This window comes from Gallinula chloropus (genome assembly GCF_964237585.1).
Source record: "Gallinula chloropus genome assembly, chromosome: Z".
NCBI classification, from domain to species: Eukaryota; Metazoa; Chordata; class Aves; order Gruiformes; family Rallidae; genus Gallinula; species Gallinula chloropus.
In genome coordinates, this window is record NC_140089.1 from 41,368,268 (window position 1) to 41,381,793 (window position 13,526).

The 13,526-nt window shown below is 38.7% G+C and overlaps 1 protein-coding gene across 1 annotated transcript in view; it reads right to left on the bottom strand.

The window, feature by feature from the left end:
* Positions 1 to 10,155: 10,155 nt before the first annotated feature.
* GNAQ (G protein subunit alpha q) overlaps positions 10,156 to 13,526 on the bottom strand; it is a gene marked incomplete at its 5' end in the record, with an annotated part of 124,843 nt that continues 121,472 nt past the window's right edge. The window contains one exon of the mRNA XM_084277988.1: positions 10,156 to 10,587. Within this exon, the coding sequence (XP_084134114.1) occupies positions 10,397 to 10,587 (191 nt within the window). The 3' untranslated portion in view covers positions 10,156 to 10,396. The remainder of the gene's footprint in view (positions 10,588 to 13,526) is intronic.

The following is a 13,526-nucleotide window of genomic DNA, read 5'->3' on the forward strand; positions in this document are numbered from 1 at the left end:
AGAGGGGAAACTTTAAAAATCCAAATTGATGAGGTTTAAGTGATGAAATACATGAAAAGATTAGGGAAATACCTATGTTACAACTATTTCTGTTTTCAGACATTCAAAAGGTAATTCCAACCTCTTGACTGCACACTACTTTAGCAACCAGAGTTTCCTGAACATCATTATAGTCTGTGAAAACCTAATACCCTTCAGCCACTACAATAACCACTGCTGTAGTTAGATACATCAAGAAACTCCGGCTCTTCTAGAAAACACCTTTAAAATAAACTCCTGCTTAAGGAGGGGTTGGAATAAAATAAAACATGACTTCTGGTTTTCATTAAAATGTATGAAACTGCAATGGTTTTACACCACCTTTCTGGAAATTCTTTAAGTAGGTCAGCACTACCTGTAAGACTGTGGCTCTCTTGGACGTCATGAAATGCCTGCTATACCAAAAGAAACGTCTATGTACATATAGACTAATTCACTTAAAAGCACACGTAGCTGTTTGTGATGAAAGATGCACAGTTCTGTGGCCTGGCACTGGCCTTGTGCTAAATTCTACGTGTCATTATTTACACATGCCATTTCCTAAGTCTCAGGGCTCCTGCACTTATGGCTAGGTAGTGCATGATTGTACAGGTACATTCTGAGCCTGCATTTTGTTTAATGACAGCCTCGAAGTCTTGGCAAAATGCCTCAGACTTTGCCTTTTTTGTGCTTTCAAAAGAGCTTTCACTGAGTGGCACGATGATTTCCATGTTGCTGCTTGCTCGGTGTACTTCTGGCCTGCGCAGAAGTAGGTACTGCATTTGTTTTCCCCTTTCAGCATGTAGATGCTTCCAAGCCTGGTGTCCTGCTCACTGTCAGTCTCAGCACATTGTCAATTGCCATCTATCACCAATTACTTCTTTCCTGGCCAGCTGAGAAATCCTAAACTTGGAAACCTCCTTTTACAGTATCACCAGCAAAGGCATCTTCCGAAAGGAAAAGCAGCCTTCCTGGTTCCCTTGGATGTTTGTGGGCTTTTTAAAATGAGAGAGGAAAAAACTGGGGAGCTAATTAGGTATCTCCACAGTAAAGAAAATGTGTTGCACTTAAGAAAGAGCAGAACTGCTCTTGCTTTGAATGCAGGAACATCAGACTCCAAGGCTCTGCATTAAAACTTCCAGCCATTGTAACGCTGTTTCCACGGGTGGCACCGTGGTCAGGGAGACAGCGCTGCACCACACAGGAATCTCCACGTAACCACGGGTGTTTTAACAATGTTGTGTCAGCCCGACTCAGGCTGCTAGAGACAGACTGCTGGCTTTTCCCTACGCTTGATGCCTGAGCCTCTGCTGCTTACGGAATTCGAACTAGTGAGTAAAAGTTGGCAGGTCTCAGAAGATCAGCTCTAACAGAAGCCGCCTCTGAGAAGCAGCTTCCTTTCCCACACATCTCAGCAGAGTCAGATTTTTACTCAAAGACCTCCAGGCAGACAAGCGAATCTACTTCCCTCCTACTGAAGTGTATCAGGCACATAATAATGAAAGATAAGGACAGAGCAGTATGACTAGAATGCAGAAAACTAAGTCTTCAGCAGCTAAACTCGACTGACATTGCATTAATTTCTGGTGGAAGATATCCATCTTTTTGCTTGCTGAGTAATATAAGACTAAACAAAGGTCATACTCATGGCTCTCAAAAGACAGAAAACCAGGAGATTTAGTGCTGGAGATGCAGAGAAAAGAATTCGCCTCCTGTTTTTGTAGCCTAGTCTAAGCTAAACGGTGTTATTTCCATTAGAACAACTGGAATAACTAAGATCATCATCTGCTAGGCGGCTGAAGTCAGAATAGCATTTTCTACAGCGAAGACATGTCAGGTAATTGAATTATGCGTATTTTCCAGGTCAGCTAGCGAAATCAGTTTCATCGGCTTGACTGGGGACAGGAGGTTAGCCTTCCACACCTTCCCCTCTGCTGCAGTTCAGAGGCATCATTCACTTTGAGTGCACTGCACAAGCACGTATGGCTCAACTCTTGAAGATCAGAGTAAGGCAGAAAGAACTCTTAAACCTACATCACCTCGTAAATTTTGTGACTCACTCAGTGCTACGCTAACCAAGCACCTCATACCCAGTGTTTGATTGACCTCGCGCAAGCGAACACTCACCTAAGTGGTTCAGAAGCGGTTTCTCAGCTCGCTTAGGCTTTTCTCTGCTTTAGAAGTTTGTTGTGCTGGTTTACACTTTTAACAGCATCATCTAGGATGAGTCCTACGTTCGCCTTCTAGAGCTGCACAACGTTTTGCTCCTCCGGCTTTAACTCGAGAACGACACTTTGCTATCTTCATACTAGCAGAAATGAAACCAGCATGTAGGGATGTGAATAGGCATCAAAAGAGAGTGGTTTAATCCGTAACCGCGGAAATCTTACACTCCTCACACCATTTCTATACTCTCCTACAAGGGAGGCAAACAATATCTAGACCATATTAAACAATACTGGAAATCAATTAAGCTGTTTTTATAAATATTAGTCATAACATCATTTGGACACATCTGACATCCGGCAAAGAATCTGAGTAATACGATTATGTGTAAAAGATGATGAAAACTCATTTCTTCTGCCTGTTGCAAGTCAAGAGGAATAGCTCCATCAGCTAAATTACAGTGACATTATTAATTTAGGTGTTAAATAAAAGATTGTTATGCAAGGGAGTTATCCAATTTCATTATATCTGGCCTTTTGCCACTCAGTTACACTCATGGTTGCTTAACTTAGGTAAAGCCAGATAAAGCAATGAAGTTCTAAGGTACTTGAAGAAAAACCTTAATAATTAATTTTATGTCCATTTCTTGAGCTAAAATAAAAACAGGTCCTACTGGTAACTGTGAAGGTTTCTCCTAAAACTGCTGAGAAATATAGCAATCAAGATACTAATACAAAACTCTTTTCTGCCTTTTGAAAATCAGCATTTAGAATAAAGCAAATATTCTACAGCACATGGTAACAATTTGATTAACCTCTTTGTATACAATAATCACACCAATGTGAACAGTTAACTGGCAGTTACCAACTGACAGATGTTAAGATAGTCCAGATACTTCATCTTGAGAGAAACTGAATTTTATTTTTAGGGAGAGAATGATTCCTCTTTATAATAAATGTAGAAAAGTGCAATATCTTAAATAGTTACTGCATGCAACTTGTCTTCGCTTTTTTGCTAGCATCATATAAAGAAACCTTATGTAACAACTTATCTCTGCAAGAATACATTTGAACTTATTGTCGAATTAAGCTCTCTCTTCAGCTGAGTGCCAGTCTGATCACTGCATTAACCACCTCGTACAATACTGCAGGGGAAAAAAACATAATTAAAAAAAAAAAAAAAGCAGCAAAATTTCTGTAGTATCTTGGCAAACACAGTTCTCTACTGACAATGCAAGACAACATATTAAACTGGGGATTTTGGTCCATTTCTGCCCACATTACCCTACCGTATCCTTCAGTGGACCGTATTACAACTATAGTGCACTAAGTTTTTATTTTCTGGAATGCCTGTTTGCCGGGCTAATTTTATCTGCCCCTGACTACGGGAACTTTCTGAAGCTATTCCTAATTTACTGTTTGTCTTTAATTCAGCTGGTATAATCAATTCCGTAATGATTACCGGAGCTGAATCTAGGAAAGTCAAGCAACCTTCTCTCTATGCCAAACAGGATGAAGGAAAGATACGGAAAGAAATAATCAGAACAAGGTGGCAGGAGGAACACGTGACGATTAAGCAGAAAGCACTGTCTTCTTCAGCTGTGCTGCTTTTTGTCAATGGTCCCATTTTATAAGACCAATTTACATTTAATTAACTAGTCTCAGAAACTGTTCAAGAGCGTACATACACAAAGCAGCACGGTAAAAGTATTGCCTTTAGATGGTAGGAAGCAACTGATCAGGGTGATAGATGAGTGTGAATGGAAAAGGGAGGCGAGCCTTGGACACGGACGTTTTTTAAGACCTTACTGGAAATGAGCAAATTACAGTATTTTTCTTCCTTTGATACAAATGAAATCCAATTTTTTCTATTTTTCCATCCCTAACAGCAAGTGTGACTTCATGGCTCCAGTCTGACTACAGTTGGGTTTAGCCCACCTACACACAAACTTGCTATTCCTAACAGGAGCAGAAAAGGCTTTTCCTTGTCCTACCATTTCATTTTCCTTTCCAGATTAAAAACTCTATCAAGACCTTTCAAAGGCAAAAGTGCAATCCTTCCAAGCTGGAATAGCTAATAGCCCATCGTGTGCCATCACATGAAGGTTTTAGGAACTACACAACTGTTTGGAGCTAGGTTTTATAGGGAGGGAAGTGTTACTGCATTTTTGCTTAAATTCTAAACTTTTTGGCCACACACACAATTCCACCTCTCACACTTAGTCAGATTACCACTTTTCTGAACTGCTGATCAGACAGATTATCCAAAAATCCCGAAAATCCCACTGCTGAAGGAGATAAGCAAGGAAAGCAAAGGGGGATGGAAGGGGGTCAGTTGCCGTGACAGCAGGTACCGATACCAACTACGTTCCCGAAGAGCTGGCAACTGTGTGTTTTGTGGCAGTCTGTGAGCACTCTGAACTCCTAGGTGTTTGGGGCAGTATCCTATGAAGCTGTTGGCAATCAGATGATATGATCATAGTATGTGTTCTAAGCTTTTATTGCAACCACGCACAATTTATCATGCAGATAGTTTCTACATCTGTTTCATGTATCTAAATATCACCACTTACACTGTTATTTTTTTGGTGCTATCTTCACTGAAACGTAAAAGTAAATCCTTCCCCACTGATCCCTCTCCCTTACAATCTGCAACATGAAAGAAAAACCAGGAACTGTTCACTCAAGTCAAATCACTCAGACAAATTGTCTGGGCTCCCAAGAACCTTACTCAAACTCTTGTGATCACATAGTACAGAGCAAACTCATTTTCGCAACTGGCCTGAAATTCTCCTTCACTAACGATCTGAGATCCACTAGTGCTCATCAGATATGAGCCAGACTCCTGAAAACAACTCGTAGGCCTTTCCATTGTTCCTATCATCACAAAGGGGAATAAAAAGATCAAAGAAACAGTCTGCTCTTCCAGTACAACGGCAGTCAGCCAAAATGCTTAAGACACTAACCTCACCATCTACAAACACCACTTTCTATTAGCAAGCTATAGGCTATTATTCCTTTTTCCTCATGCTTCTGAGATTCCACTGTACACAAAACCCCTTCAGTAATACTGTCAAATGACTGCCTCCACTGTAACAAACCTTATATGTTTTATGTTTTGAATGTTCTGGCTGTAATAAGTGTTCCGAAAATTTTAATATTTAGGTGATGACAGAGTTCATATAATTAAAAAGTAAGAAAGGAATAATGCATCTATTCAATATTTATCATAAGGATAAGCATTCTGTGAGAAGAATAAGCCCAAATACTATTTCAGAAAAGCTAAATTTTGAGGAATGAAGATACTATAGTACAAAGGTATGGGCAAAAATACTGTATTTTTAACCAACAACGTTTTTGAGGGGCAGTAACTGTACAGTATTAGTTTTTTCCCAAAAATCCCCCATGATTTCTGTCCCTCAAACAACACACAATACATGCATTTAAATGACGCTTTAAGAACAGCAAATATGATCTTTATTTTTAAATACTGCAAGTTTAAAAATGTATTTGAAAAAAACCCAAAACCCTTGGTCAAATAAGGATTTCCTGCAGCATGGTAAATGAGGAATCTAGCAACAGACTTCAACTTACACTGCATTTTGAGAGCAAATACCCAAACCAACAGATTTACAGTAAGATTGATCAGGCTGACTTTGTGGTGGTTTAACCCCTCCCTGCCCCCATCTTCAAAACCTTCCTCTGTTCCTTTCTTCCCTGCAGCATGGCTACTGTGAAAAAAACCCTACAGTGGCACGTCAATAAAAACCCTCTCACTAGCCAAACAGTGACCCTCAATCTATCATTGACCATGCAGAAATGGATTCTGGCTTGACTGATAGAACTCAAAATGTTACGGGTAGGAAAAAGCCAAAGCAGAGGAAATACCGGTAGCTTCTCTTCATGAACTAAACGTACGGGTTTTGAAGGCATCTACTAAACTAACAACCTGGACAGGGACAGATGGCTTTGGTTGTTTAACGCATACTAAACTTCGTGGTCTATGTCAAAAGAGGGACTGTACTTACAAAAGTGTGAATTTCTAAAACACCTTAGTTAATTACCTACACCAGGACATTTTAATTTCTGTCCGAAACATCTTTACTTTACCGGTCTCTTAGCTAGAGGTAGGTAACCTGTAGGCCTCGTTTACTGTGCTGTGCACACCTTTAGTTTGCTAACGTAGTAGTCTGCAGGATAACCATGCACAGAGTTTCAAGAACAGCAGCACATATAATAAATTAATCGGCTAAATTTTATTATTACTTTTTTTTTTTTATCATGTGGGTTAACATGTCTTTGTTTTATCCTAATATTTCATTCTGTTGTGAAGAATGTGTAGCAAGGAAACGGTCATGAGGTTGAGTAATCTGAAAGTCTTCTGCAGCTTACGACCAAAGGCTGGGAGTCTAGCAATGTCTTTATATGCAGCCCTTTTCCCCCCAGTTAGAGTTTTTGCAAATCATACAGTCAATTCTGACTGATATCCAGCATAAAAAGGTCTCTTCTCCACTTTCAAACTTAAAAAAGTGATTCACAATCATGTGGCAGTATGATTAAAAATTACAGTCCATACACCTTGACAATCAAGAGAGTTTGAATTATAAAAAGTAAACTGCCCTTATAGCTGCATCATCCCGTGTATGTAAGGACAGCGCCAGTTAATTCGTGAAAAAGGCAAGTTTTAAGGTTTCTGTAAAACATGTATTACAGCTTTCTTGTGCTAGTGAACATCTAGAATACACAGGTTCCCAAGACGTTTTCCTTCCCTCCTCCTCCGTTTATGACATTCAAAGAAATCACATATAATTTTGGCAAAGTTAAAAGGGTTTCTGTCTTGATGTTTTTGCCTTCAGCTTCATGTTAGAGGCACAGACTTCTGGACTCAAGCACTATAAGGCATAGTAGAAACCACCCATTAAAACGACAGCAACACCACCACCACAATGGAATATACTGCAAGTGGGAACAGCCGTGTCATTTAAAAAGGAAATGTTTCTGTAAACTGTCACACTGCAATGCTGTGTTAGGTGATTCATGTAAAGCTTGCCTTGGCATGCCGAATATTACTATTTTTTTTTTCAGAACATGCTCAAATGATCTAAACATTGCCACAGGTTCAACTTACCTAAAATATACCAGAAGTAGCCCAGTGGCACACACTCTTGAAAACTTTTGCAATCACGATATAACTATAAAGCATGAGTAAACTTTTGTTTTTATACAAAACTCAGAACCACATTTCCTTCTCCCCCACCCAATATCCTGTAAGAAAACAAAACAAATTAAAAAAAAAAAACAAACCAAAACAAAAACTAGCCCAAACCAAAACCAAACAAGTCCAACACTTTTGTTAGACACTGTCTGGGTTTTTTTTTAAACTTTCTTTTTTTTTTTTTCTTTTTTTTTTCTTTTTTTCTTTTTCAGTTACAGTTCCATTTATAGGACTGAATCCAGACTGGGCAATATATTCTGAGGTTGAAAGACGAGATATTATCAACAATGGAACTGTGAAAACAGAAGCTCTGTTGCATTTATAGAAAGTTCAGGACCAATTCTGTTATGCTGTATGTAAGAGCCACTGCTCTGATCCCCTATTCAGAATGTCAGTGTCACTTTTTATAACCTAGATCTACCTGCTTTAGCTTCATTAAATAAAATTATTTAACCCCTTAAAATCATTAACAATAGTGACTTTTGGTTGTTGTTGTTGTATCTCAGGTTTCTGCAGTTCTGAAAGACTGATTGATCTGATGTTCTTGGTTTTTTCATGGTATTTTAAGGGCAACAGCATCATATACTCATTAGTACTTACATACACTGGTTTGAAATATCTCAAAATTTACTTTTCTAACTATCCTGTTAGAAAAGTAAAAGTAACCTAATGTCAATCTGCCAAATATAAATTAAACTTATATTTAAAGTTTATCTCCCAATCCTCAATATAAAGGTTTAAGTTCTTCTAACAGTATCGGTGTCTACACCGGTATAAATCCCTGACAAAATTTAAGCATGATTTTGAATTTGAATGGTCTCTGTTTGGGAGTCTCCAATTTACTTCTACTTAGGAATGTGCAAATGATTTTATACAGCACGATGCTAGTACCGCTCTGTACTACAGTAATTTTTCTTGTTTTGTAAATAAAAAACAACAACAAATCCCTAGTCAGAAATAAACTGACAAAATTTACATTCTTCTCTCTTAAAAAAGTAAATAAAATAACATTATTTAAAATGTGAATTAGCTATAAGACATACAATACAATTACATAGATACATATCAATACAGCACATTCAATTTGCCAAAAAATTAATGATTACAAAGCCAATATGGATGCTGCCATATATATATATAGATGTATGTACAATGATTATAGCATTCATAATTGCACTATACCTACAACCAGTTTTAAATTACAAGGTGTTTTATGAGGGAGCAGAAAATAGCAACTGTTCTTACTGGTGTTTTGGAGTTGGGAGGGCTGAGGATGAAAAACGTCTCATTAGTATTTATTGTTAACTTTGGTAATCAACTAATAAGCCATTCTTTCTTCCACCTCCCGTCCGCTGCTACGAGGCAGCAGTTTCTGTGGTAAGTGCACTCCAATGCTACTTGGCATTGCAGATCATCAATCCCACTTCCATGCCTGGACCTCTTCGTAGCTTGCTAGCAGTCATGCACCCCGTCAAAAAACACCTTTCAACCTAAGCTGCAGAATAAAGGCTCATCAATGTGTGCTGCATTTTTGTTGTTAAAAAATTGCACATTTAAATTTCAATAATGATTTTTCTCACTGTTTAATTTACATTAATAAATCTTTTCTAAAGAACATTGAGAGAGGCTGTTTTGCATGAAAGCCTATCAAATGTCTGTGAATCAGTTAGTTAACAAGCAACCTTATTAAGAAAGGTTCCGGAACGTGATCTTTATCAATAATTACTAGTTAAACAACTAAAGGTGCCTTGATACTATTACAGAAAACAATCTCATGCCGTATCTGACATAAGGAGAGATTTAACCTGTACTTAAATTAGCAGATCACATGCGTGTGCATGGTGCACCTCATAGGATATTCACTCACACTGTTGGTTTTGGCATTAAAAAAATGGAATGCTTCCTAAAAAGGGAACAGATGAGCTGAAACTGAGTTTGTTTATCATTTGGCAGTTGACTCAACCAGGTCAGTATCCAACCCATCGGTTTGGCATTTCAATCAGTATCTTGTGTTTCAAGAGCATTGGTTTTATAAAAAGCCAGATTTGGCAACATTAATTTTATACAATAAAAAAAATATTTTCTACCGTGGAAAAAGAAAACTTAGAAAAAGCTCTAAATTAAGAAACAAACCCCCAACACAACTGAAAAGGAAAAAAAAAATACTGTTTCAGGCTATAACCACTGGGAAAAATGTAGTGTCTATGACATTTCTATTTGGCATTTGTGGATAAAAGAAGAGAGAGAAAAATGGCACATGGCAATTAAAAAGAGATTCTAACATACTTCACATAGATCCCAGGTTGTGTCTTAATTATTTCATTACTGTCTTCTGCGTAACCTTTCCAACTGTGAAAATACGGTTAAATTTAATATCCTTAAGATAACTGTGATTCTATTCCACAATCCCAATTTTCTAGTCCCAAAAGCGAAGACAGAATGAAGACACCCATATCAAGAATTTAAAAATCACAGTATCAATACTTTTGATTCAGAGAAAGTACATACTGTAAAATCAGAATGACTGATGACTTAAATTCTGATGATAGTATTTTCTTTACCAAATCACTCAACAGAAAATATTTCACCCAGGAATGCAACTGGGAATTAAAGGCCATTGTACCTTGTAAAAGATAAGTGGGGAGGGGAAGGAGGGAGAGAAAGGGTCAGGGAAGGAGGAAATCAGCTTGATTTTGCTTCAATAGCAAAAAAACTGCTATCCTTTGAAAATATATGACTGAGAATTTAAAACACATTGAGTCACAAGGTTTTGCCTAAAAAATGAGGAAATGTGCTGTGAATGTACTTCAGCATCTTTTTTTTTTTTCCTCCATATAGTTTAAATAAAACATAATATTAACTACAAACTCTGTGACCATTCACAGAGTCCAGGCCGGCAATAAATTAGTATTATGCAAATTGTTTTCACAGATAATACAGTCCCTCTTGTATATCTTCAATCACGCCAAGTTGGTTTTGGAGGGCCTCCTAGGCACAGTTAGACCAGGTTGTACTCCTTCAGGTTTAACTGTAGGATCGTGTCCTTGACAGCAGCAAAGACAAAGCGGATGTTCTCTGTGTCTGTAGCGCATGTGAAGTGGGAGTAGATAATTTTGTCACTGTCTGGATTCAGGTCTACGAACATCTTCAGGATGAACTCTCGTGCTGCTTGTGCATCCCGCTGTGGTCCTGACAATTAAGAAGAGAAAGTCAGTTTTCCTAAAGTTGATTCAATATTTGAGCTCCTTAACAGATGACAAGAAAGAAAGGCTCAGTTTGTGGTCCTCGTGTAAGAGAAGATGAGGAACTTTTTACTAATTGTCATATACTGACTGCTTTCTTCCTGGTCAGAACTATGAAACAACAACAACAAAAAAAAAAACCCAAAGAGAGATGGAAGAAAATTTCAGAAGTTCATCAGGTCGGTGCTACCATGTCAAAGCTGACTATCCTCCTTCTTTGGTAAGAGAATGTTTAAAACAGGTGATTTGTAACTGCATGGAATGAAAAATGAAAAATCAGCCTCACTAACAAATCTTTAAAAATGTTAATAGAATTGTCAAATGTTCAGTCTACACCTGATGTTTTTAAATTAAGTTCTTTTAGCACTGCAACATTTATGACATTTATGAGGATTTTAATAGGTAGCATAACGAAGCTACATCCCGAACTGGTCTGACACTGTCCCCAGTAGAACTTTGGTTACTTTAGTGGCAATACATGCTCTCCAGCTGAAGCTGTTCGATTCCAAAAGGCTCGTGTTCTAACAAATTACTTGTTACCTGATTTATGTATGATAATGACCCTATCACATCTGAATTAAGGCTATGATTCCCAGGAGGACAGAGAGTCTATGTAACCAAACCACATGTTCAGCTTTACAGAGGACAGAAGGTAAAGTAATGACTTCCAGCCTGCAACTGTGAGGATTCATTCATTTCACAGCCAAAAGAGCAGTGCAGAAACAAGAACATTATCCACAAGCTGTTGAATTCAGTTCCATTATTCCAGTGCTGTTTCTGAAAGCCATTATTCCCTTGCCCTCCTGTTTCTGCAACGTGTGTTTCTACAGAATACGCACGTGTTTTGTGCTGCCTTCTCCTGCTATTCTCTTCATTAGTTTTGCTGTTACGTGGCAATATAAGTACCAGTGCTCAGCTGCTGTATGTGGCTCTGTCCTTCAGCAGTTATGAGATCTGTACTCTGGGCGTTAACACATGCCTATGTATTTTCCAACAATGGGACAATAGACATACTAATGTTTCCATCTTGGACAGCTCCATAAAAATCAGGTAGGGAATGCATGGAAGAGGAATCACACACTTCCTGGTGTGCTGCAGGTCCATGTGGAGGGGGCTAAGGTTCTGTAACACATGGGCGCGAGCACGTGAACATGTATGTACAGAGCATATACAGATGACACATTTCCCAAGGTTTAGGGCTGTAAACAGAACGTAAGCTCTCTGCAGCAGGACAGAGCTCTGCTCAACACTTCTACAGCTTCTAAAGCACAACAGGCTTTAGCCTTTGGCATGGTCACCCAGACTGTCAAGAGCAGCGACAGTAAGTCTCGCACTACCACACATGAAGCTGCAATACTTGTGAAGAAAACAGCCTTTCAAGGTATACTTTTGTTTCTCCAAAATAAACCACTCACTGTTTCAAGCAAATTCCTAGAATTTTGTTTAACCATTTTGTAGTATCTAGACACTGCACTTCCTCAAAATTGACTGCACTGCTCAAGGACTGTATCCAAATTTGCTTACCTAATCACACCCCTACTGGCCACAATGCAATTGAAATTTTCATTTGACTGAAGTTTTGAGTATAGAAAACTGAGGTTATAAAGAATGTTTATGACCTCAGGAATGTTGAAAAAAATTGAATGAGTCCATGTTAAATGCTTCTCACTCCTCTTAATTCCAGTCTCTGAGTCAGTCTTCCTGTACTAGCCATGCAAGGGTGTCTTCACGTGATGCACTGACCACGGAGCATGCCTCAGCACCCCTTTCAATACTGTTACAATACACCATGTGGCAGATCTGCTTAGCTTAATTTTATGAGTCCAGTTTGCCACCCTGGCTAGCTGTTCTCATCCACAGGCTACTTTCTCCCTCGTGCGGGAAAATGGATGGGAGAAGCGATCCAGCTGAAGAATACCTGATTCTGATCTTTTCCTTAGATCTTCCCACCTCCCACATCCCCAGTGTGCTGGGGCAGAAGGGGGAACCACATGGTGTCCTCTACAAGCCACAGCACCCACCACCAGAAGAAATGAAATCAAACCATAACATTGTCCATGGAGTTAAATCCAGCAAGATCCGCAGACAAACACTCTTGAAGACTTCCAGGTCTTGGCTCCAATAGCCCTCCCTGTCCATAGTCTTTCTTTCCCTCACCAGTGACAAAGGACAGGAGAAAAAGGGTACCTTTGAGCTGAATGGTTGAGTTTTGTCTGGACAAACATTTAACACAGGTGTTACTATCACCTGAATGGTGGTTAACAGAGCAGACTGTAGAGTCTTCTCACCTTCAGGGTGTCCTCTAGGGCACTTGTCATACGCAGTAAGCTTCAAAGAACGAGCGTGTTTCTATTCAGCTGCTGGTTCTGTTACACACTATGGAACTAAGCTTAAACCAACTCGTAAATAGTATGGTCTGATCCTGCAGGCTGCTCACCATTTCCTTCCCTTCCAACAGGAAATAAAATGTGTATTTTGTCTATTATTACTTTCCATATTTGAACATGAGTGAGTTAATCTTTTATTCAGCTTTCAACTCTGCTGTTCACTCCCTAGTGGGACAAAACAGATTTTCTTGTTTTAAAACTAGGAGCATTTAATTCTCTTGACCTCTTATTACAGGAGTTTGATTTCTCTCTGTTACCACAGCCTCCCCTTAGTTACCTCAAAATACTTGGTTTTTTACCTCAGGAGAACCTACTAAAATTGTACTTTTGGAAAGAACAGCTGTGAAATTCGTCTTTTTTTTTTTTAACAGACAAGTACATTAAGTTTCACATAAATAATGTAAAATTAAAATAAAGGAAAAGAAGAGGTGGAAGGAATGGTACGGATTCCTGTGAGTGGTGCAGAGAGCCTATGATGCTTCCCTTCAGATATTCAGTC